This window comes from Vigna unguiculata, chromosome 5, assembly GCF_004118075.2.
Source record: "Vigna unguiculata cultivar IT97K-499-35 chromosome 5, ASM411807v1, whole genome shotgun sequence".
Taxonomy (NCBI): Eukaryota; Viridiplantae; Streptophyta; class Magnoliopsida; order Fabales; family Fabaceae; genus Vigna; species Vigna unguiculata.
Window position 1 is genome coordinate 30,637,509 of NC_040283.1, and position 26,393 is coordinate 30,663,901.

The 26,393-nt window shown below is 30.8% G+C and overlaps 2 protein-coding genes and 1 long non-coding RNA gene across 4 annotated transcripts; 1 reads left to right on the top strand and 2 right to left on the bottom strand.

The window, feature by feature from the left end:
* Positions 1-6,627: 6,627 nt before the first annotated feature.
* Positions 6,628-8,934, top strand: LOC114185720. Of its 2 annotated transcripts, XR_003604886.1 has the most exons (4): positions 6,628-6,865; positions 7,021-7,323; positions 7,762-7,896; positions 8,612-8,934. It is a non-coding gene; the product is annotated as an uncharacterized LOC114185720 (long non-coding RNA). The 2 variants fall into 2 exon arrangements; XR_003604887.1 differs by lacking the exon at positions 7,762-7,896.
* Positions 8,935-9,628: 694 nt separating this feature from the next.
* On the bottom strand, positions 9,629-10,373 carry LOC114183986. The gene has a single exon (XM_028071208.1). The coding sequence runs from the start codon at positions 10,245-10,247 to the stop codon at positions 9,774-9,776; it is 474 nt and encodes a 157-aa protein (XP_027927009.1). The 5' UTR covers positions 10,248-10,373; the 3' UTR covers positions 9,629-9,773.
* Positions 10,374-17,353: 6,980 nt separating this feature from the next.
* LOC114183875 lies at positions 17,354-25,639 on the bottom strand. The gene is made up of 2 exons (XM_028071036.1): positions 25,128-25,639; positions 17,354-17,505 (listed from the first exon to the last, which is right to left on the bottom strand). Exons 1-2 carry the CDS (start codon positions 25,471-25,473, stop codon positions 17,468-17,470), a joined length of 384 nt encoding a protein of 127 aa, XP_027926837.1. The 5' UTR covers positions 25,474-25,639; the 3' UTR covers positions 17,354-17,467.
* Positions 25,640-26,393: the final 754 nt, after the last annotated feature.

Here is a 26,393-nt window from a genome sequence, read left to right on the forward strand (position 1 = left end):
TAACCCAAAGTCGTCTCCCAACGAACACAGAATTGATTTTAAACAAATTAGTTCTTATAAAAACTATGCAAAAGAGTTAATCAAATGAAACAAGGAATAAAGAAATAAAATTTGAAAAAGATAAAAAAATAAAAAGATAAAAAAAACAATGATAAAGAAAAATAGATTGATTCTATTGCTTTTTCAAAATAGATCCATCATCGGTTATCTAAAGATTATTGCTCAATTAATTATTGTTGTAGATTTACAAATTAATCAATGTAAAGTCTCAATTAATTTGTTGGCGTTCTAACTTTTAACCAAAGTACAGTCTCAATTAAAAGTGAGAACTTTTAGATTATCCACAGTAAATTCAACCAAAATACAGTCTCAATCAAATTTTACTATGCCTAATCATGTCTATTCTTTTATCTCCTCATCAAATAAAAAGCTTAATTAATCAAAGTAAAGTCTCAATTAATTTTAGTTAGAGTAAATACCTTTAATCAAAGTAAAGTCTCAATTATTGGTAAAAACTCATTCAATCACATGAAAGTTTCTAAATAAAATCAAAGTAAAGTCTCAATTAAATTTAAAAATCCCTTGACTCATATGATCAACATGCATATAGATTTAAAATCATTATTTTTTATGTGATTCAAAGATAAAAGACATATATGAATGAAAACCTCAACAATAATAAAAAGAACAAAGAAATTATTTCATTCTAACCTTAGAATCCATAATGAAATTACAATGGAATCAACCCAAGAAGTTTAACAATCCATAGAATGCAAAAGTAAAATAAAAATAGAAAGAATAATAGAGAGAGAAAGGAAACAAAATTAGGCCCCCCTAAAGGGTTCCTAAACTCCGAAATCCCGAGCTTGTTCCTTTTTCTGCTTCTCCCTAGGTCTCTTTATATAGGAATTGGACTGAGTTTTTCTGTTGCTAAAACCTCTCTAATATCTTTTAAAATAAAGATAAAGATAAATATTCAAAGATATTTGGAGAGGTATAGACTATTTAACAAATATAGTTGGTTAAGAATTTATGATATAATTAAATAAATTAATTATTTAAAGATATCTGATAAATTATCACCAAATAATATTTTTATTAATTTTCTAAATAGCCCATTTTCAATTCTGTAGTCTAGTTTTGCAGAGAGATCCAAAAATATCAATATTTGTAGTTAAACCCCTCTTATTTGACCAGTCTTTGACAATATTTGAATATTTGACCAGAATTGACTATTTGACCAGGTTTGACCAGTTTGACTGTGCAATAGCAGACTGACACGTGGCAGCTCCTTCTCTCTCCAGAATTAGGGTTTCACTCTCACACTCTTCTCCAACAAAGGTGCTGCGTGATGACGGCTGCAGTTGCCGTTTTCCGACGACGAAGGCACGGTGGTGGAGGCGCAGATCTGTGTTGAAGAATGCAGTGCAGATGCGGTAATGGAGGCGTGCCAGTTTGCTTCGCGGAGGTGTGACAGTTTCCATGGCTGTTCACGGTGGTGTGTTGTGCAAAGATGGAGGTGTTACTACTGCACCGCGAACGTGGACGAAGATGGAGGTGCTATGCGTGAAGATCTGGTCGTGGGAAGAAGAAGATGGTGCGTTGCAGATGCAGCGTGACCGGAACTGGTGCAGGTGCTGTTTCGACGTTGACGGCGCAACTTCAGTGAAGGTTCGCATGGTGGCCAACGGTGCTGCAGTGGTGGCTCGCCAAGCATGGTGTTGGTGGCTGCTCGCCTTCACGTTTTCTGGTTCAGATGCACGATGGTTCGTGGTTTCTGGTAAACTTCAGGCATGATGAAAGACGCAGCTGCTCTGACGACGTGCGGCGCAGTGGCTGCCGGTGGCGGACCTGATGGAAGCTGTTAGGGTTTCCAAGAGAAGAAGTTAGTGTTGAAGATGATGACGTGGCATGCCCTGATTGGTTCACATGCATATGCAAGGATTATGCCCACGTGGCTTCTTTTGGTTGGTCAACTCAATTAGTGGAGGATTGCCACATGGCACCATTTTAGTGAATGGAGTCTAAGTGGTAGGAGAGGTGCAACTTAGTAAAAACTAGGGGTGCAGAATTGGTTTTTGGTGAGACCCATTTAGAAAGAGGGGAGTGTATAAGTAAAAATTGGGGTACAGAAGTGATTTTTCCAAAACTTGCTAATTTCAGCCTTATTTAAAAGTGTTATGTAACTCCAATCCATTTATTTTCCCACCTTGAATGAGCTTAATCTTAGTTTCAGCTGCATCAACAAACGTTAAAATATCCAAAAATAATTTATGCAGCTAAAAATCACTTTTTAAGACATTTTTATCACACAAGCTCAAATAGCCTAATTATCAAAACTGTCAATTAAATCACTCTTTAAACATACAAATTCAATTAAATACCCAGAATTAATGAGGGCAAAAATACGTACTCATCATGCATTTATTGGCATCTTATCTAATTCCGTTACGTGGAGCAATGAGCAAATAATTGTGGTGAGGGATTTCTTTTTCTCTTTTTTTCTCTCTTTTTTTTTATTACATAACAATATGTCAGTTTACCTATTATTATATACATGCATACAAGTTTATCCATAATAAATATATATACATACTTACGTAACTTAACTTATATATTGTATTTACTTTTGTTCTATTATTATAATAAAAATATTCTTTCTTATTAACATTCTAAAATATTTAATATATTTCTTATAAAATCATCAATTATTTGTATATTTTGGATATTTATAATCTTTACATTCATATGTTCATAATTTGTTATAATAGATATATTATTATTTTTAATTATATATATATATATATATAGAGAGAGAGAGAGAGAGAGAGATTAATTATAGATACATACTAAAATGCTTATAAATAAAGTAATACATTATTTATTGATTTATGGATGTTACAGGTGTATTGGACCACAAATATCACCCTGTATTTGTTTTGAAAATGAGATTGAATCATTTCTAATTTTTCTGGTGATAGTATTAATATCAACTTTCCTTTGTGAACATATAGTACATGAGAACTCATTGGGAAGTTTTTTTTTTACTCTTAAGTGGATGTCCACATGAGTTTTCAACTATTTTTCGCATCATGATATTTCCAGGATGACCTAACCAATCATACCCAACAAGAAATTCATTTCTATTTGTAAGCTTCTGGCTTATAATGACATGCGTCTCAATTGCATTAATATATGTGTAGTACAAACCATAAGGGAAAAATGATAATTTCTATAATACACATTTATATACGATTCAATTTGAGTGATATAAAGATATTCGATATCTCATTCATTGTTTGTCTTAATATGATATTCATTTAGACGAATATCCTTGAAACTTAATAAGTTTCTATTAGACTTAGGAAAATAAAATGCATTTTTAATATGCAATCTTGTACTTCTTGGTAGAAGTACAATAGTTCTTATGGAGCCTTCAATTATATTTATAGTACCAGAAATAGTACTAACATTGACTTCTCACATTACCAAACAAGAGAAAAATTTATTACTCTTGAGAATTGTATGAGTTGTTGCATTATTAATAAGATGCATATACTCATCATTGGTGCTAGTGTCAACATTCACTCTTCATATAAACATAAATATCAATATTAGATAATATTATCTAAGAGGAGAAGAAGAAAAAAAATATTTCGAGAATTTTATTGATCAAGAGAAACTTATATATAAGCAACATGAAACATGAAACAAATATAAAGCATTGTCCTAAAATTAAGAACATAATATGAGAAAATATTTTTTTTTAACATTCTCATCACCAATGAAGTGATCAATGCTTCTATTTGATTTAGCAAAGAAAATAACAATATCAAGATGAGTATTATCCATATGGCCATAATCTAAATCACCATCTTCATAAGCAAAGTGTGTTTCTATGTTCTTCTCCTTATATTTTAAGATGCTTTGATGTACAACAAGTACAACTCAAATGGCCTTTACCACCATTATGATAACTTATATTCCAATCTTGCACCCACTTATATACTATGAAATTGATTTATCTCTAGTCGATCAGGGAGTTCCAACACATCTCCTTCACGTCGAGGTATATACATCTCGTGCGTAGGACTCGACATTAATGGATGGTCCGGTAGCGGCCCGATAGCAGATGAAATTATACGTCCAACAAACATAAATCTCACTAGGATATGCTTTAAACAATGGCTCTGATACCATGTTAAGAAATGGACTTTAAGCCTAACTCAACCTCACAAAATTGGCTTGTAAGGTGTGGTTTGCAACACATTTTTCTCCCTTTTTTTCACATTATTGTTCTACTTCTAGTGATAAAATGTGTTTTTAAAATTTCCTTTATAACCATGTCCATAATCACTATCATGACCATGAAAATATAAATCAAATATTGTTGCATTCACTTTTAAGAATGGAGTAGAACCAATTGGACAAATTTCATGATTTTCTATCAGAAGCTCATTGCTTTGTTCTGCTTGTTAGGAATCCAAGTGTGAGTCTAAGTGCCACATTGACCAGAAATGAGAAAGTAGAGCACAATCAAGGCCCATAAACTCATTGTCTTAAGATTTTGGGTTGAGAGTGGTGTCAATGCCTTATGTGGTTGGGCTCAGGTCTCATTAGTGTTGTATCTCCCCAGTAAACCCCCTCTATAAGACCTAACAAGTGGTATCAGAGCCGATGGTTAAAACCGGCTCAGACGAGTGCAGTATAGTCCTAGTATCGAAAGTCTTCCTGACAGTGTGGGTCACATAAGCGTGTCCCGTTAAAGAAAAGAACGGCGATACAGAAAAGGACAAAAAAGGAGTACTCGTGGTTGGGAATGCTTCCGTGGGAGGGGGAGTCTACCAATGTGGTTGAAGGGACTCACCCTTGAAGGGGAGATTGTTAGGAATCCAAGTGTGAGTCTAAGTCTCACATTGACTAGAAATGAGAAAGTAGAGCACTATATAAGAATAAAGACCCATAAACCCATCGCCTTAAGGTTTTGGGTTGAGAGTGGTGTCAATGCCTTATGTGGTTGAGCTCAGGTCTCATTGGTGTTTGTTCTCCCCAATGATACCCCTCCTTATAAACCTAATAACAAGAAGGCATCAAATAAATTCAAAATATTTGTGAACTTTCTTTTGACAATATTATTGTCGTAAAAACAAATTTGTTGCTCAGATGCTTTAATTTTTTTCTTTAATGGTATCACCAAGACTCATTGCATGTAAATGTATTTTAACATTTAATATCCAATAAGTCTTCCTTATGATATCAAGGATCACAAATTCAAATTTTGCAACGTTTGACGTGTTTAGAACTAGCACATAAAATAATAATAATAATCCCATCATAATACAAATAATAATAATAAGACGAAGATGAAAATTCATAAAGTCAAACAAATCTTATCACAAGAATAAGAATATAAGATAAAATTGTAAATGAAGAAATGATTAGAAAGAGCCTGGACTGAGACATGTAGAATATTGTCGTTAGAGAAAAAAATGTTTCCACTCGTTCAATTGAGTGGAACATCGTGCTAACGTGTTGTAAAATAAAGCTAATAATGGAGAAAATAAGAGAGGGAATAATAGAGAATAAAAGAAAAGGAAGCAACTTTTTTGTGTATCTTATTACGGATAAGAAGAATCATATTTATAATACAACATATCACCCATCAAGGATACATATACAAATCAAATCGTTAATACAAATATTTATATAAAGAACAACAAATCATATGAGGATCAATCATATAATCATATGAGTAACTATATCACATCAATGGACAACCAATAATGCATAACATTTTTTTAATTTTTTAACTATTTAAATTAAGTGTTGGTTATGGTTAAATTGACGTTATACTTTTACTTTTTAATTTTAAATCCCATTTCATTGTCTAATTTTATGTCTCGAAATTTGCCTTCATTTTCATTTCCAAAATTTACTCCTTTCTAGTGATAGTTAGAATGATTCTATGGTATAATTTTTTAAATAAAAAATCCATTTTAACATCTTATTTGCCAACATAATATTCATCTTGTTATTTTTAAAATTTTATAATTCTCTCGTGAATTTAGAATGGGTTTCACCAATCTAACACTATCATTTTTTCCACCCCTAATTGTGTCTCGCTTGCCGACACAGACAGTTTCTCTTTTCTAGCACTACACCATTTAGTAGCTACAGTAACATTTACTCAGCTACATTTATTAAAAATGTTACTATAGATATAATATAGATATAATATAGTAACATTTTCTTAAAATTGTTACTACAAAGAATATTAATATTAATATTGTAACGTTTTTAAAAAATGTCACTATAGATAATTACACATTTTCTATTTTTAGTAACATTTTTATTTTCATAACTATTAAAAATGTTACTATACATTAATTTTCTAAATTATAATAATGTTTTCTAAATAAAAATTATTATGTTATATTTTAAATAAAAGTTATTATAAATTATTAATTTATATTAATAATTATATAATAATATTTTTAAATAAACACTACAAAGAATTAAATTTTACTAGCCAATTCTGTGTTAGATTTCTTTTTTTCGTTTTATCATTCTGTGTAACCGTAAAAAATAATTTAATTGTATAATTGATTTTAATCTACGAAAAAATTAATTTAGGTTACCATTTGCTCCCCCTTTCGTTTTATCTCTCATGCTTTGAAGGTATTCTACACCAGAAGCTAGGATAAAATCTTCTTGATCTAGGGTTCGACACAGAACTTCGTGTGAATATGGGCGTCAGTGTTCTCACTGGTTCCGGCATTGTTGCCTAGCGTCACGCTTCGTTGATTGCTGCGAGAAAGGTGTTCGTGATCGTTGCATTGTTTAACAACCCAAACCTCTGAATCAGGTAAAGATTCCGGTGCATCTCGACTATTTAAGCAATTTCTAGCTGCATACGAGGTTTGTAGAGGCAAATAAATGATTTGTATAGGTGATTTTATTCCTGATCAAAATACGAAGTAGAGGACTTTAAATGTATAAGCTAATTTCTGTTTTGTACAGGATCTGGGTGTTCTTCTCTTGGAGTGGGTGCATTCTCTGAAAATGGACCTTTTAGACCAAATGGGAAAGTTCGATTCCTTGATTGAATGTGCGTTTTCTTTGTGGCGAAAGGTTTTCATTTGTTTTGGTTATTAGGTTTATTTGGGAGAAGGGTATTATGCAAAGAGAACTTCGAAGCAAACTGTTGAGATTTTGCAGTGAAGAGGGAAGTCCTTGGATGCGGAGGTGGATTCCCTTGAGGCTAATATCAAGGACCTTGAAGCAGAGGCTTCGTTTTTCAATGCCACAGCTTCTCAAGTAGCGGTGAGGGTTCACTTCTTTGTTTCATTCTTCACTTTGATGATAATATGAATTTGATTTGTGTTTAGGCAATTCTGACGGTGACTTCTGTATTCTGTTTTAGAAATAGGTTGTGGTTTGATTGTTATAACCATTTAGACCATAATTTTTTACCATTCTTCTTAAACTCTGTATTTATGTTTTTGATTTTATGATAAACAAATTGCAGAGCCACTTACAGTTCTTTTTCCATTTCACACACTTATGTCCAAGCTATTAGCTTTCAGATACTACTTATGCTTATTCAAATAACTTTTATATTTGAAATTAGTCATGTATATTCTAATATAGTGTTGAGTACTAATCTCCCATGCTTTGTTTCATTGTTTCTTTCACTTTCTGAGTACTAGTCAAAATATGTTTGGATTAAATCAATTTTTTGTGTTTGTTTTACTTTTGTAGGAAGAAACCTATATGTACACTGCTTCTGAACTATCAGAGAGGGAAAAACATGTAGAATCCATTTATCCTAGTGAAAAGATTCCTATTGGTTCTAAAGAAAAACCACCTCAATCAACTATGACATAAAAAATTGAGGTATGATGCTCTTGTGACCCTGGTGAAAAGATTCCTGTTGGTTTCTCACATGCTAGTCTATTCACAATGCAGTTGTTTAACACGTTGGTTCACTTTCTAGTCTAAATATTTTAGAGCTTTGAACTTGACATCCTTTTAGAGATTTTCTTATGTGTGCTTATTACTGTGTATTGTGTTTAGTACTTGACATTATTGAGCATCTATGTAGTTGCCATGTATTGTGTTTACTTAGTACTAGTGTTAGTTTTTGGTTTGGGAGGGCTTTATGAAGATATGCTCTAGTAGAATTTTTTAGGTTTGAATTGTGAATTTTTGGAGTTCTATTAGGAATCAGTTTTTGAGTTAGTTTTTAGTCATTTTTAGTCCATTAAAACTTGTTTAGATAATTTTTTTTACTTATTTACTTTCTGTTTTAATACAGTCCTTAGTATTAGCCTACTTTTAGAGTCCTTTTTAGGTCTTGATTAGTGAAATTTTTAGTTTCTTGTAGAATTCTGGTTATGAGTTGATTTTTAGCTATCTTTAGTTATTTTAAACTTGCATGAGTAGACTTTACCTTTGTTAATTTTAAAATTTAAATAAGTTATGTAAAGTAGTTCAAAATCACTTAATGAGTCCACACACTCTTTATAAGTGTGCCTTTGTGTTGGTTTATGTAGTTGAAATTGAAATTGGTATTGTTCGTGAGCATTGTTTCTTTTTTATTATTCAACAGGTCCTAGATGTGTTCTTTCGTGTGCCAAAGGTGGAAGGCCTTTGTCTAAGCAAGGCTTCACTTGTTGCGTTGCCATAGGAGATTAAGGACTTGTTTGTTCTTTCCAGGGTTATCCTCCCCTCTCTTTTAGATGTTTTTGGTTAAATTAAGGACTTGTTTGTTCTTTCTAGGGTTATCCTCCCTCTTTTTTAGATGTTTTTGGTTAATCTTTTGGTTTCTGAACTCTGATAATTTAGCTTTGGTTGCTTAAATAAATGTAATATGTATCGGCTAATATGATAGTCCTTCAGCATATTTTAAAATTTTGGATTTTTTCCTTGTAATATGTATCGGCTAATATGATGACGTTGGGACTGTGGTTTTTGTCCTAACCAATCACGTGTGAAATTTTCTGTTATTTTTAGTAACATTTTTAACATGTAGCCTTTTTATTAAGAAAAAGTTACTAAAACTTTCTAGTAACATTTTTATAATGTCACTTTTCTATAAAAAAAATGTTACTATAAACTTTTAGTAACATTTTAAAAATGTTACATTTTTATTAAAAGAATGTTACTTAAAATCTTTAGTAACATTTATGTAAATGTCTCTATTAATAAGTATAAATGTTACAAAAAATCAATAGTAACATGGGGAATACGTAATATGTGATAAAATGTTACTAAATTCTATTAATAACATTTTTCATGATTTAGTAACATTTTTTTAGTGTTATATCTAGTAGTGTAGGCTGACATTGTAGTAGTGGCTAATTGGCTACATTCTTGTAGTAATGTATACTATTAATAAAAATTACACTAATAGACTCAATTTGATTCCTAGAAATATTTTAGATATAATTTAAAATATATAAATTAAAAATTATATTACAAAAAAGAAAACTTTAAAAATATTTTATTTGTTTCAACAAAATAGGTTTTTATAATTTCCTTTAAAACCTACTTTCGTTTTTCTTTTCGTCCAAAAATTGGATCTATCGATTAAAAGATGAAAATATATGAAAAAAGAAAAGATACATAAGAGAAAATGATTGAACAATTTCTTTAATTTCCTTTGCTTGTTAATTGAACATCTAGTGAGGGTTTGCCATGGCAACATTTTGAGTGCTAGAACATGGATGAATTTACATGTTAACAAGATGGAAACTAATTATTAAAAGACATCAATTGCATGGCATGTCTTGCCACAAGGAATTGTTGTATCCATGATCTCCCAAGTAGTTGTTTGGGAAGGCATAATACTCCTCTCCACAAGGTTCAACACACCAACTCCTATCTTCAAAGGGAGATGATGGCACCAAATCCATGTCCACCCATCCCTCACCAAACTCACCTGATGAATTACTCCAATCAATCTCTTCCATCTTCCATGATTCACTGCCACACTCATTCCTCTCAAACATTAATTCTGAACCTGTGGAGGATGCTGAATCATCATTATCATTATCATCATCTTCCATCTTATTGTTTCCACTTATTTCAGCTTCAAAAGCCCTAATCAAGCTATCCAATCTCTCATCATCACCCTCATCACTTGCTGATGGTTCTTCCATCAATGACATTAGAAAAGCACCATTGATTTGCAACCCATCATCCCCTTTCATGAAAGCCAAACCCTCACAAACTTGAGATGCCATTTTTTTGTTTCTTGTTTAGGAAAAGATGAACAATAATAGAGAGAGAGAGAGAGAGAGAGAGAGAGAGAGAATGTAGAATATTGGATAAGAGATAAGAAGGTTTAGATATGAATGAATTGAATGAGGCAAAGGGGGCTTTATATAAGCCCTAAGAAGGGGACATTGCACCCACCATGAGCCAGACAGCCATGTGAACATGTGCACTCAAGAAAACTATGTTATATTATTGATTGATCATGCATGTTGCATATCCATATAGCATAGAGAAATTAAAAAAAGAAGTTGTGGCAATAATTAAGAAAATGTGTGTGTATGTGCTCGTGTGCTCTGGCAATAAGGACGGCTTGAAGTAAGCAAGATCTGATGGAAAAGAAAAAGCCATAGAATCTGACCCCAAAACCTCATTTTTTGTGAGTGGGACAAGGAAACATGAAAAGACAAAGCTTTCAGTGGATGAAAATGAAACCTCTACTTGCAATAAAGTGGGGGAATAGTTTATATACAATATCACTTCATGGGTGTCTATGTGTAAGGGCATAATTAAAGAACAAATTCATAATAGATAGAATAATGATATTCCTTTTAATAATTCCTTCTACATATCTCTTAGAAAAAGAAGTGGATGAAGAAAAATGTTGTGCACTTCACAAAAAATATTAAGATTTTAAAAGGGTACACATATAGTTCTTTAACTGGAGCAAGGACTTGATCAAATATGGAAACCATAGTTGACTAGAAGGACACACATGAAATTGATTAGTTGTGGAAACTATTGGTCTACCATGAAAGCTAGATAAGAATATTGTGATCATTGAATACTAAATTGGAAGCTTCACCAGTGATAGTGTGCCAAGGTTCCAAAATGATAAGAATCATGGAAAAGAAAAGGAGAAAAGGTAAGCAGTCTTTTTTTTTTTTTCTTTAGAAGGTGGAGGAGATCGATGTATACTTTATGATTATAATTAGAGTGAATTATCAAATAAAAATAATTATCTTTATGACAGTACATGAACATTTCTTATATATATAACTAAAAAATAAACTAGAGAAGATGCGATAATAATTTGCATGCTTTTTTTGTTGGTTATTTTATATAACTTATGAGGTCATAAATTGTAAATCTAAGTTGTAGGTGTATTTTCTCATAATTTTTAAAATCTTCACTTAATTCTTTTTTTTTTCAAAAAATAAACAAAAATAATGATGTATAATTTTGTTTTACTATAAAATATTTAATTCTTTTTATTTTTTTAGAAAGAATATTGCTTTTTTAAATGAAATATTTGAGTATCATTTGTTTTCTTAATAAGTTTTTATAATTTCTTTTTTTTTTCTTTAAAAGCTGTCAATTATTGTATTTATTTAGAATAAAATAATGCATAAACCTCTTAAAAGTTGATTTAATAAAGCCTATCATCATCCTTTATTGACGAAATAGGCTTAACAACTTAAAACATTTTTATCTTCCTATAATCCTTTATCAAAATATTTTTGTTGTCCAATCATGGCTTTTATATAAAAAAAGAGAATATAAAAATAATATTGATTAATACAAAAATACTTTATCACCAATATTATTTTTATATTCTCTTTGTTTCTCATTTTTTTTCTCGTTATTATTGGTGAGCGTTTATAGTTTTTTAGTTATATATGAGTAAACTTTGAAAAAAAAATTAAAATAGATAAATTCTTTGCAAAAATAAAAAATAAAAAAACTTTTAAATATACACATCCTTATTTATGTTTAAAATGTCAAGATTTAAGACATAGTGTCTTTGGTATGAAAGAACACTTTAGTGTATATGTTTTCCCCACTTGAAATTCTTTAAATTTAGATAAGGTTCGAATGCAGAAAAAAAAAATGATTCCACTTATATTGATAAAAAATCTGGACATGATCCATTTATATATATAAAAATTGAAGGCACTTAAAATGTGGTTTGCGGGGCTGTGTAAGATTTTGGGTAAGTTTTAGATTTGTGCATGAAGGATTTTGAAAAGATATGCCTCCAATGAATAGTTAAGGCATGAAAGGAACAAGAGATTGATGATAAACCATTGTTTGTGACCACCCAACTCACAATTAGATGTTTGTGGGGTTTAATTAAGATGCTTAGAATATATGACTTTAAAATAATGGATGGTGAATGAACCCACTCCCATGTGATGTGCATCATTTATTGGGGAATTAAGCATATATATTATATTTTATGTTAATGAATTGAATGTTGACAACCAATGCTACTCTTTGAAGCATGAACCCATGCTTTATTGCAAAAAGGATATTAGTCAAAAGTCATTGTAACAGGAAACATGATCATGGATATTCTAGCAACAGGATCTATACTTTGCACATTAATTTGTGCTTAATTAGTGCTCTCCCCTCACTATGCATTTCTGCAATAATCACCAAGGTAAGCTTCTCACCCCTTTCTTTAGTGTATCACTCTACTTTTCAAGAGAAATATGCCATGATATAAGAGATAGTTTTTTTTTTTTTTCTTTTTCTTTTTAAAGATAATTGCTTTGATTGCATTCCACCACAATGTCCATGAATTAAAGAATGAAAGAAATATGCCATGATTTTTGTAATTTTTAAAATTTCGTAGAGGCATATGATTGGGTTAGCTTTGGACCATGAACGAAGAAGAATCAACACATGAATTGAAAGCATTTTCAAGACCTTTTCTTTTTTTGTTTTTTGACAGAATTTTTTTATTGCTTGTAAAATTGTATTTTTATTCTCAGATCTCTTAAGATAAATAAATGTAAGGGTAGCTGCTTCAGTGATTATCAATTTTCTATAATTACAATTTTCTCTTCCCTAAACCCTATATATCTTGGTAAAAATTGATTCAACTTCACTTCATTTATACAAAATTCTTGTAAACCTTCATTTATACAAAATTCTTAAATAAATTATTATAATCACACTTCTTGAATTCATAAGAGAGATTGTTTCCACTATTTTGATATAAATTTATTAGATTTAATTACTCTTTTGGCTTGTTTTTATCTAAAAATGTCAAATTGGTTCTCTAATTTTTTTTAGTTTCAATTTGGTTCCAATTTTTTAAAAAATTAATGTAATGTGGTTATTTTTGTTAAATTTTTTAAAACGGATCAATGACTTTTCATCAAAATTGAAGTGGTTAATAATTAAGGATGATTTGCATGTAATTAACATAATGACTAGGGATGTCAAAAAAATCCATACCCGCGGGTATCCGCAGATAAAATCCGCAACGGGTAGCAAATGGATATTAAAAATGGATACCCGCTACCCGCGGGTATGGATATTTTTGATACCCGCATGTTAACGGGGCGGGTACGGGTATCATAGTATCCGTACCTGTGGATACCCGTACCCGCTAAACTTTACCTTATATATATATATATATATATATATATATATATATATATATATATATATATATTAGTAAACAACAATTAGAGATGGCAAATAAACCCGTCCCCGTGGGTATTGCCCGAACCCGTCCCCGTTTTGACGGGGAATCCCCGCATTGACTGGGTATGGGTATGGGTATGGGGAATCCCCGACTTTTTCAGTTGGGTATGGGGATGGGTATGGGGATGTACATATACCCGCCATAATACCCGTCCCCGCCATATCTCCATTCTCGTTTAAATTATTAAAATATTCACAATTAATCAAGTAACCCCTATATATATATATTTTTTTTTTCTATTTTTTATTTCTTTTAATTATTTCATTTGTCATGAAACTCATTCTCATCTCCAATATATTTTTTATCTTATCATAACCTTTATGTAATTATGTTAAAATGATGTATGTTAATTAAAAAAAAATTATGCCTCACATTTGAATATTTATATTATTTTTTAATATTTTTATTTATTATAAATTTTTCTTTCACATGAGAATGTTTATACTCTCAATTTAAGATAATATAAAAAAAATTCTTTACTTATTATTATTATTAATTTTTGTTTAATTTGAAAAACTCTTTTGTTTCATTAAAATAATTTTCGTTATTTTTCAACCATTAATTATATGTTAATATTTGAAAAGTTTTCTTAATTCTCTAAGATATTTTTCGTCTTATCATACCTTAGTTATACATTTGATTTCCTTTGTGTGATTTTTTTCGATAGTCTCTCAAATTATTTCTAAAACACACATTTGTTAGTTTTTTAATATTTTTATTTATTTTTTTTATTTTCATCATGTAGAATAATATTTCGATATATTCTATCTAATTATTTTTTATTTTATAACTCATTATTAATCATAATGTAATTTTTTCACTTTAAATTCTGTTTGAAGTGGTTAAAATTATATATATATATATATATATATATATATATATATATATATAATGATATTTAGAAATAGTATATGATAATTCACTACAAGAAAAACATGAAATGGTGACTGATTTAGTCAGTAACCCATATCAGTCACTATTTTTCGTCATTGGTGGTAGTAGTTGATTTATTGTCTGAATCAATGACTAAATTAGTGACCGATTCAATGATCGAATCTGTACTTGATTTAGTGACCAATTTAATTACTAATTTATATGTAATTTAGTGACAAATTTTTTGGTCACTAATGATATTTCTATTTAATTTTAACCACTTCAAACATAATTTAATAATTAGTTCTGTAAGGTATTTTTCATTTTATCATACCTTAATTATACATTTGATTTCCTTTGTGCGATTTCTTTCGATAGTCTCTCAAATTATTTCTAAAACACACATTTGTTAGTCTTTTAATATTTTTATTTATTGTTTATTTTCATCATGTAGAATAATATTTCGATATATTTTATCTAATTATTTGTTATTTTATAACTCACTATTAATCATACTGTAATTTTTTCCACTTTAATTGTATAAATAACTTTTATTTACTACAATATAAAAATTTAATGTAATTGCTATGAATATTTTTTTGTCACTATCCAACATATATTGAAGTTCAAAAGATACAAAATCTATGTCAAAATTTTATTATTATGTTTATTATTTGTTCTTTGTGTCATTTTGATCAAGTGATGTATTATAACTTTTATTAGTGTATAAAAAAGAGATTCATTATAATTTAAAAAATTGAAGTAAACAAACATTTAAAATATATTTTAATTTGAATATTTGTTTTCCTTTTATTATTATGTTTATTATTTATTCTTTGTGTCATTTTGATCAAGTGATATATTATAACTTTTATTAGTGTATAAAAAAGATATTCATTAGAATTTAAAAAATTGAAGTAAACAAACATTTAAAATATATTTTAATTTAAATATTTGTTTTCCTTTTATATTTTTTTGAAATATTTTTTAATTTTATCAACTAAGTTCATCAATGTTGTAGTTTGCAAATTTAACAAATGTTTTGGTTCACATGAAATTTTATTTAGTATTCTAATATAAAATGTAAACAATTATAATTTATTTTAAGGTATTTGACATCGAAGAAAATCCTCCTAATATTGAATATTTCATAATATTATGTTTTCTTTACCGTAATTTTTTTTCTTTTATAAAAATTAATATTGAAGTAGTTAGAACACGGGTACGGGTATGGGTACGAGATTATACCCGTTACCCGGTGGGGATGGGGATGGGAAAAAAGTTTGATACCCGTTGGGTTTGGGTATGGGGATGGGGATGAATTTTTTATGCGGGGATGGGTATGGGATAGCGAAACCCGTCCCCGCCCCGCCCCGTTGCCATCCCTAACAACAATGAGTCTTCATCCAATAATGGTGGTCAGATTCTTACCCTACAAATGAGTAAATTACTTCCATATATTGTGGAGGTATTGATGTGTCTCTAAGACTGGTTATGGACCAACATGGAAGGTAATGAAATTAACACTTTTACTTAGATATTTTAATTAAGTGATTGTTAGAAATTTTTACTGAACTTCTTATGTTTTAAGGCTCTTCTAGATTAAAATTGGACAACATGAAACTTTATACAATGTTGCAAGAGGTGGACATTGATGAAATTAGTAATTTCTTTAATATTTTATTCAAAAATAAACTACAATATAAATTGGTATTGATTTTTTATTTGTTTGTTTTTCAAAAATCAATCGGAGAAAGAGGACTTGTTGATCTAAGCATTAATTATGATTAAATATTTATTTTTTTAAATATTTTTGTAAATACCCACGGATACCCGCGAATACCCGCGAATATGAAAAAATAGACGGGTACCCGCATAACGGATACCCGACGGATATGGGTATGGGTACGGGGCAAATATTTATCCAGCGGGTAGGGTACGGGGGAGCTACTACCCGTACTCTACCCGCCCCGTTGACATCCCTAATAATGACAGTATCAATTTTAATAAAAAATCATTTATTCACTTCAAGAAATTTAAAAAAAAATTAATTTGAATCAATTTTTTAAAAATCAAGACCAAATTGAAATTTAAAAAAACTGAAAAACCAACTTAATTTTTTTTTTACAAAATCAAACAAAAAAAAAGTAGTTAAACCAATTCATTAAAACCACACTTTATATATTACACATGCAACAAAACTCTTGAGAACATGTCCAGAAAAAGATACACTTTTTGAAGTGTACATCCTATAATCTTTTCAACTTAAGGGATATTGATTCTACAATACAAAACTCTTGAAGATTTTATTACAACCAAAAAGACCTCCTAAATCTACATTCGGTTACAACTTACAACCATTTCACATATAACACAAACAATCACTAAAGATACAAACCAAAATACAAACGTAATTCAAGGAAACACCAAACATAGTTATAGAAAAAACTCAAATACTATACTTTATGTTATATTTCTTAGGAAAAGTTTTACTTTGTCATCAGGAAACGAAAAAAAAAAATCTTTATCAAATTAATTTGAGACATCGGTAAATACAAAAATATTTTTTTTCGACGAATCGCCAAAGTCACCTTACTCAAGAACAATTAATGAATGAATATGCTTTTTTCTTAAAATAATTATATTCAATTTTTGTTTAGAATAAAATATACAGGACAAATTGCATCTTAACTTTTTATGACAAGCTGTGGTGTTGAGACATGAAAAGAAAATTAAAATCGTAAAATAACAAGTATAAATTAATTCAATTCAAAAGCATTTAGTTTTATTGAATATGCTCTCATTAATTTTGGGAATAACATGTACAATTAGTGATGGACACATTCACAAATTTTCTTTGGGAATACTAAATTGATTTCAGAAAACTACATCAGTTGGCCCTTGTGCCAAATAATGTTGGTCGAAGAAAACTCCATAGCTGAACTGAAAATCTTGAATATAAGTTGCATCTTCATATTCCATTGGTGCATGGTCCATGATCTCATCTCCACAAGGGATCCATGCATTCATCTCATCAAAGGGCAAAGAAGAGATGATGTTGATGTCATCCCAATGATCAGGCTCACTGTCTGACGTGGAGCAATCTTGATCATCCATTTGAGCTATTTCAGTGTCACTGATCTCTGCCTCCAATGACTGAATCATGCTCACAAGTCTATCATCACCATCATAGTACTCTTCTTCCTTTGTTTCTTCCATCAGTGACATCAAAAGAACATTGTTGGCCTCTGAGAACTCCATGGTTAACGTGCGAGAAGTAGAAGCAATTAAGGTTGTTTTGTTGCAGATATGCAGGATGAGTTTGAAAGGTGAAGAAGGAAGTGTTATATAGAGAAAGAGTGCATTACAGTAATTAATAGAAGATGGGGTAGGTTTGGTTGTTGATGCAGCATGTAGGGCAAATGAATAATAAATTATGTAGTGAAAGATAAGATAAAATAGATATAATTGTGGTGAGAGTGTTGATGGAGAAAAGTAATGGTTTGAGGCGTCGGTGTCTAATTGTCCAGCGACAAATGAAGGTATTCCAGGTATTTGGGTTGCTATAATGCACCACTAAGTAAGGGTGGTACTGGGACATCAGAAACCAGACAACGTGTCTAACTAATAATTAAGTGTAACATGCACAAGAAATTAAAAGCATAAAAGCAAACGTTTGAATGGACACACATATAAATGATTGAAATTGAAAGGAAAAATAAATAAATAAAGAAATCAGGAATTGATTCTAGTGAGTCTATATGAGAGTGATTACAAGTTATTATAGTAGTGTAGCACCAAGGGTGTCAAAAACATTTGATTTGAGAAATCCAATTTATAATTATCCAAGTTTCAAGTTTATATTATTTGAAGTCTATTATCTCAACTTAATTATGTTTTGAGTCGATAAATTTAATAAAGTTCTTTCAATTAAGTCTCAATACTGAAATATTGTTGACTTTTGGATGTAACTGTTATTTGGTATTGTCACCTCTTTTGGATATCGTTACATAATATTTTGTAACGAAATACCGGTATTTTCTAAATATTTACTGTATTTAATAAAAATTACTTTTAAATTTAATTAAAATTATCAAATAAAAAATAAAAAATAAAAAATATGTAATTATAAAATTATGAAATACTAAATTATAGAATAAAAAAAGTAAAAAATATAAAATTACAAAAATTAACAAATTACAAAATTATAAAAACATGTAATTTCATAATTAAGAAATTATAAAATATATAATTAAACAATTATAGAATTATAAAACTATAAAATTACAAAATTATGAATTTATGAAATTGTGAAATTATGAAAATAAAAAATTATGAAATTATAAAATTACCGATTTGTAAATTTTTTAATTTTGATTTTTTAAAATTTTATAGTTTTATAATTCATAATTTTATAGTTATATATTTAATATTTTTATAATTTATATTTTTTTATTTTGAAATTTATAATTTTAATTAAAGTTAAAAATAATTTTCGTTACATACAATAAATATTTGGGAAAGATCTAGTCATGGCCTTTTGTAACAAAATATTATGTGACGATATTTAAGGAGGGTGACAATGCAAGCACTAGTGTAATTTTGGGATTTTGCCTCGTGTGTTATAGGCTTCGGTTATCAAGAAATCAAAGCATATAATGTCACAATGACATTTTTGTAATTTCTACCAGGTTTTCTGCCTCGGTTCCCCAACTGTTCGAGACAGAATATGTTTTTCTGTTTTGATTACAAAGTACTTGCTGTCATAAAGCTTTATAGGCTTCGGTTTCACTAACCCGAAGCAAAAAATTTCGTTGATATTTCAAAAATGCCACTGGGAGAGTGACATTTGGCCTTGGGTGGAACTGAATCGGTGCCAAAAGCCATATTTTTCCTTATTTAAAAATTGAACTGAGGTCATATACCTAATTAGGGATTCAAAAACCTCCATGGCAGCGCTCATCAAAAGCCTCATGCAAACGACGAAACAAACACCATTGAAAGCACCAACATGTTGGAAAATGGAAGTGAAACCGCGAGCTCCATTATCAACCACGTCGCTTGAAATGCAGCATAACGCAACGTTAACACAAACCTCCATTGTCGTCACTCACCAATGTTGGAATGAAACCCTAATGGGGGAGAGAGATATGGCTTCAGTTTTCAAAAAACAAAGCAGAATGAAGGGGTTTCTTCCTCGATTCACACCCGAGGCCAAAAGTTGACCCTTTTTTGCCTCAGCCTTATATGCCTTGATTTTAGAACCGGGACAGAATGACAAAATTAACCGCTGCCAAATCCCCTTCTTGCACTGGTGAAGATGACTGTCACATCACAAAATTTACAGAAACATAAATATTTAACTTTAGGGATTCAATTGAAAAGTTTTAAAATATCGAGGATTCAATAGACCATAAAATTTTATTAAGGAATCAATTGAAAATTCTCAAATTTATCAAGGACTCAAAACATAATTAAGCCTTAAATACATTACTCTTAAATTCAAATTTATATTTTCCAAGTTTATGTTATTTATGTCTATTTAAATATATTTATATTTTTGAATATTAAATTTGATTCATTTAATTGGATTTGGATTTTGGACTTTAAAAATTCGAAACCAAGGTGTGTTCAGGTCAAGATGATATGGGTTTAAGTTGGTCCGAATCAAAGGTTGAGCTAAGTCAATCAAGTTTAAGATCGAGTTGAGTTGGCCTAAGCCAAAAGACTTATTGAGTCAACCTAACTCAAAGGTAGAGTCAAGTTGGCCCAAGCCCAAGTCAACCTAAGTCGGATCAAGTTCAGGTTGAGATGAGTTAGCCTATGTCAAAAGTCGAGGTGAGTCAACTTAGACCCATGTCAGACTGATTTGGCCCAAGCTCAAGTTGAGTCGACTTGACCTAGGCTAAGGTCAAACATAGTTAGTACTTGTTCAGGTCAAGTCTAATCGACCACATGTAAGTCTCCAGAAAAATTAGAATAAAGAGAAACACAGAAAAAAATAATGTCTTGATTTTTTTAAAATTTTTATTTATTTAAATTAATTATTGTATTAAATTATGAAATAGCGGATAAATATGTGAGTGATCTAAGTTATTTTTTATTTATTTTAATTTTTAATATTATATTTAATATGGTTTATAGTGTTTATAAAAAGGTGGTGCATCTTATATCTTGAGAAATTGTGTAGCTTAGTGGTTAATGCGTATGCTTTGCATTGTAGGGGTGTGTGTTCGATCCTTGTTGGGTGTGGAAGGTAGCCAAGATCTGATATGAGTTCATCTTATATTTTGAACGAGTGCAAGATGTTTGTGTTAATGTTGTTTAAGAAAGCTCCAAGAAGATTTCCACAAGACATTAAGATAACAAAGTTATCTAGATATGAAGGTGCACTTCATACGAGCTAAAAGGAGAGAAGGGGGATCCCACTAAATGAAAGAAATGAACACAAGCCAATATACAAAAAGTAATAGGCAGAAGCATAAAATGAATGTAAGAACATAAGACTTTAAATAAAGAACAAAGATTTAAAACAAAAGGGAATGGAAGGGGCTGGGGAAGGTAGCACGCCACTTGGGGGGATGAACCAACCCAAAATGAGTGCTAGTTGCCTCCACTTGAACCAAGGTTCAAGATAAGACCAAGGGATAACTTATTCTCAAAGAGAGGCACTCAACCAAAATTGGCTACCGCAACTTTACTTTTTCATTTAAAAACCCTTTACAAGTGGGGAGTAGGTCCTCTTAAATAGGCTAAGAGAGGTGCCTCCTAACAATAATACAAAGATGATAGACTACCTAGTAAAATCACAAAGTATCTTCTAAAAACCCTAATGATGAGACAAAGGGAGGATATTCATTTGAAAATTGTAAGACCCGAGAAATTTAATTAATTAAATAAATAATTAATTAATAAATGCGGGTAGTGGGAGCCTTTATGACATTAATTATTGAGTGATTTGGTGTGGAATAATACTAACTCAAGTGGTTAAGAGTACTTGGTTATATGAGAGGACTTGGGTTCAAGTTCTGTGTATGCCATTTATGTGTTATTTGATTTATTATTATTTTAATAATATGTTTGATCATGATACATGATAATATAATGAAACATGAACTGGTTGAATGGTCATGCATTGATTTGACATTGGCATGGTTATGGGTTTGAACCTTCGTAATGTCCAATTAAAATTTCTTTTTTGCCTTGGCATGAGTTTGAGGGGACAAAAGAACCCTAGCCTATGAATATACCTCGGCGTGAGGGGGTGTGTTGGAAGTCCCACATCGACTAGAGATAAGGCAATTTCATAATATATATATATAAGTGAGGTGCAAACCTCACCTTACAAGCCGGTTTTGTAGGATTGAGTTAGGCTTTAAAACTCACTTCTAACATGGTATCAGAGTCAGGTTAGAGCCTATCCTAGCGAACTTTCTACTGCACTAAAAATTGGAGGTTGAGAGTGAATTGGAGAACAATTTCAGAATATTAGAAACAAGTTGGAAGGAGTCTAGGGTTGGAGTTTTGGTGCACAAAGACTTGAATAAATTCCAAGACTTAAGCAAGGAAACCAAGTTAGGGGAGCTGAACCCGAAATACTATGTTGTTGTGATTAATTGCATAATGTAGAAATACTATGTTGTTGTGATTAATTGCATAATGTAGAATTACATGTTTTCCTTTTGAATCAACTCGTAAATTATGGATTTCTGGAAATTTTCCAAAAACCGCCTGATGGACGATGAAGTACCACCAAGCGACTCATCCTGTTATGCATGTTTCTAGGTTCCAGAGGTGGAACCGCCTGGTGGCACGAGCCTATTCGCTAGGCGACCCTTGGCTGCCTACCCAGTTTTATGGGTTTTTGTTTGAAGGGTCTGGCGGTGTTGAACATCCGCCAGGCGACGCGAGCCTTGTTGGCTCGATTTTGAGGTTTTCGGGGTTCTGAGCCAGTTTAATCAATGGAATCGGTACTATGATTATGAATTCATGAAAAGGAGATGATTAGATGGGGAAATTTCATGGTGGAGAGAGATAAAATTAAGTGGAAATAGCTATGTATGAATTCTAGGGTTGAACATTTGGGGATTTTGGGGTTTGGGGAAAATTACGTGAGCTAACGTAAAGTAATCTAGTGTATTAGAAGTATGATGTATTGATAGTACTCACAAATGTATGACAATAGCACATTGGGTGGAAAATTTGAGAGATTGGGATGAAGTGGGGAAGTTGAATTCTCGCAGGTGCATGATAACATTCTAGGTTTCCCAGAACTGATGCATCGCTTGGCGGTAGGCTAGGTGCCGCCAGACGCCAGTGTAGAGGGAGGGTTTATGCGTGGTTCTTTTGGCTATATTGGCGGGGCTAGGTCTCTGGAGGAGTAGAATTAATTATGAAACAAATTATGGGTCATTAGACCGAGAATGAGAATGGTTTCCTTATGATATAAGGGTATTGATTCACTAAAGGTTAATTGAGATGTGGGAGAATCTTGACAATTGCAAGAATGATCATGAGGGCGTAAGTAACTTAGAGTTTTTGCTGAAGTGGAAGATAATATGCAGGTTGAGCTAAGGTCGAAGTGAGTTGATCGAGATTGAGATCGAGGCACATTGGTCGAATCAAGGTTGAGCCGAGTTAACCACTGTTTTTTATGCTAGTGGGTTTAGCGTAGGTTGAGTTGAGTAGGCTAGGCCCAAATCGACTTGAGTCGGCATGGGCCCAAGTTGTCCCTAATCTAGTTTGAGGCAACTCAATTGGACCCAATTCGAGGCAAATTGGCCTAAACCTAAGTGAAGCCGAGTCAATTGTAATCGATGTTTAGTTGGCCTAGGTCCAGGTCGAACCGAGTTGCCCCCAACTTAGGTCAAGTCGATTCCGATCTAGATAAGGTTGGGCTGGACCCAAATTGAGCTGAGTCTAGTTGAGCCAAGTCATTTTAGGTTGTTGTTATACAATACATCGTGCTTATATCGAATAGGGGCCATGTCATGATGAGAATGATTGATTTCATGTTAGGTCTATTGGGTTGATCTCACATCAAATTTAATTTAACTAAAAAAGATTCAATTTATATTTAATATAATTTAAATTGAATTGAAAAATCTAAATCAAATTGATCTACTTAAAATATATTTGAATTATTTTACTAGACTTGGATTAGATCTAGAGGGGATTTTAAAAAATCCAATCCATAATCATCTCTAGCATCAAACAATCACAAGTGAAAAAACTCTTTTAACTTGTGCTTTTTATATTAGTAGATGATGGACATAAGAGGTATCATATTTCACATTAGTTTAAAGAATAACTAATGTTATTAATCTAATAGAGAATATCCTTTTCATGCTTTGGCATGTTACTTAATCTGTTATGATCATCACTAATGTGAATATTAACATCATTCTTGATCTTGATTTTAATATTGAAATTTTTTCAGTCTCAACAAGTTCCATGAGTAAAGAGTGAGTAATTATATAAAATAAAATGTCATGCATTTGAAAAGAGTCATTGAAAAACCCATTATTGACCAATTTTAGGAAGAAAAAAAATACTCATTATAATAACCAATTTAGATATTAATTTATAAACTAAAAATTATTAATAATTATTAATAAGAGATTTTCTTATAATATTTTTTATCACGTAATAATTATAAATCTTCGATCAACTGACTAAAATAAACATCTATATCATTTCTTAATTATACCCAAAACATAATAAATTATTCTATTTGCACTTCACACAAAACCCAGTAACTAAGTTATAAATCACAATCAAGATATATAGATCATGAACTGTAATTAAATAATAAATAAAATGGTACTATTTTCATATACTTTCAAAATCCGTTGTTAAGTAGTTGAGGTCACCAAACCCGTAGTTGAATATATTTTAGACTATATTTTCAAATTACAGTAAAAATAAATTATTGGAAAAAAAAAAACAACTTATAGTGAGATTTGCAATTGGAAAGTTATAAGACATAGAAATGGGAAAAAGGTAAAGGGATGAGAGTAAAGTAAATAAATTTAAAGAAAATAATTGGTTTTATAACTGGGTGAGTACAGTCATTATTTTTCTTAGAAACAGTTGTTGACAGGCATTTTTCACAATTGAGTATTGAATTCAACTCCTTTTTCAAACAACCTTACTAACATGCTCAATCAATCATATTTTTTGTTTTTGTTGAGAATCTCTTTTCCATCATATATCCTCTAATTTTTATTTTCTAAAGCTCCTTTAAGGAATATTGTAGGATTAAATTTTTTGAGTTAATTCTGTTTACCATAGAGAAAAACAAAATTATTATTTTAAGAAAACTAAAAATAAAAAGCAACTAAACACTAAATCAGTATCATTGCTTGTATCCAATATTCAGGAAATGTGGAAAATTCATAATGTTCAGATAGGTTTGATAAATTGAGAAAGTGTAAACTAAGATAAATTAAAAGGTTTACAAATTAATTACAAAGTTATCCATCTTATCTTCTGTTTCCTTACATAATCCTTTGTTAATTATTTCAGAAAACTACATGTTGGTCGAAGAAAACTCCATAGCTGAACTGAAAATCTTGAATATAAGTTGCATCTTCATATTCCATTGATGAATGGTCCATGATCTCATCTCCACAAGGGATCCATGCATTCATCTCATCAAAGGGCAAAGAAGAGATGATGTTGATGTCATCCCAATGATCAGGCTCACTGTCTGACGTGGAGCAATCTTGATCATCCATTTGAGGTATTTCAGTGTCACTGATCTCTGCCTCCAATGACTGAATCATGCTCACAAGTCTATCATCACCATCATAGTACTCTTCTTCCTTTGTTTCTTCCATCAGTGACATCAAAAGAACATTGTTGGCCTCTGAGAACTCCATGGTTAACGTGAGAGAAGTAGAAGCAATTAAGGTTGTTTTGTTGCAGATATGCAGGATGAGTTTGAAAGGTGAAGAAGGAGGTTTATATAGGCAAATAATTCATGGTCACTAGGTGGGGTTGCTTTTGTTTTGCTTGCTGATTAGTGCATATGTAGGCCAAATCACTAATAAACTATATGTAGTGAAAGATAAGCTTAGATTCATATAATTGTGCTAAGATATGATTCTGAGATATATAGTTGTGATGGAAAAGAAAAATTAATGCTTTGACCCATTGGTGTCTATTTGTCGAGCAGCAATATATGGCATCTGGCTATAGCTAATTAATGGTCGCAACAAAAGTGGGGCATCAGAAACTAGACAATATATACCCACTTAATGGCCAATAATTAAGTAACATGCACAAGAAATTAAAAAAAAAATTAGACCAAGAACAGCGTTTGAACCGACAAATATTTACATTATTGAAATTGAAATTGAAAGGCTATGAAAGAAATCAACTAGGAATTGATTTGGATACGTGGATTGAGTTTTAGAGAGAGTGATGATAAGTTATTGTACGCTTGATATTTACTATCCTATATGTTATATATAATTGTACTGAATTTGTCTAACATCTATTAAATCTGTCACGCTCGCATTTATAATATTGTATGAAGAATACTGTTGTAGAGAATACCTCAATTTTATCAAACTTTTAGTTCATAATTTAAATTTTAGTGAACGTCTTAATAATCATGAAATTAAATATCTATCTTCATCAAAAAGGGTCTCTTCATCTTTAGCTTCAAATTCTCTTCCTGGGCAAGTAATAGTTAGCATTAATAACATGGATTAAATTTAAAACTCTACAAAATCTAGATGACATTAATTATCAGGGTAAACTTTTTTTTCTTATCCAAATTTCTATTTTCTTTACA

Excerpts from the sequence above, each read along its gene's own strand:
- LOC114183875 (XM_028071036.1), bottom strand. The coding sequence starts at position 25,473 with ATGGAGTTCTCAGAGGCCAACAATGTTCTTTTGATGTCACTGATGGAA. Across the intron at positions 17,506-25,127 it reads TGGAGTTTTCTTCGACCAAC|ATTATTTGGCACAAGGGCCA; the intron begins ATGTAGTTTTCT and ends TCTTCGACCAAC.
- LOC114183986 (XM_028071208.1), bottom strand. The coding sequence starts at position 10,247 with ATGGCATCTCAAGTTTGTGAGGGTTTGGCTTTCATGAAAGGGGATGAT.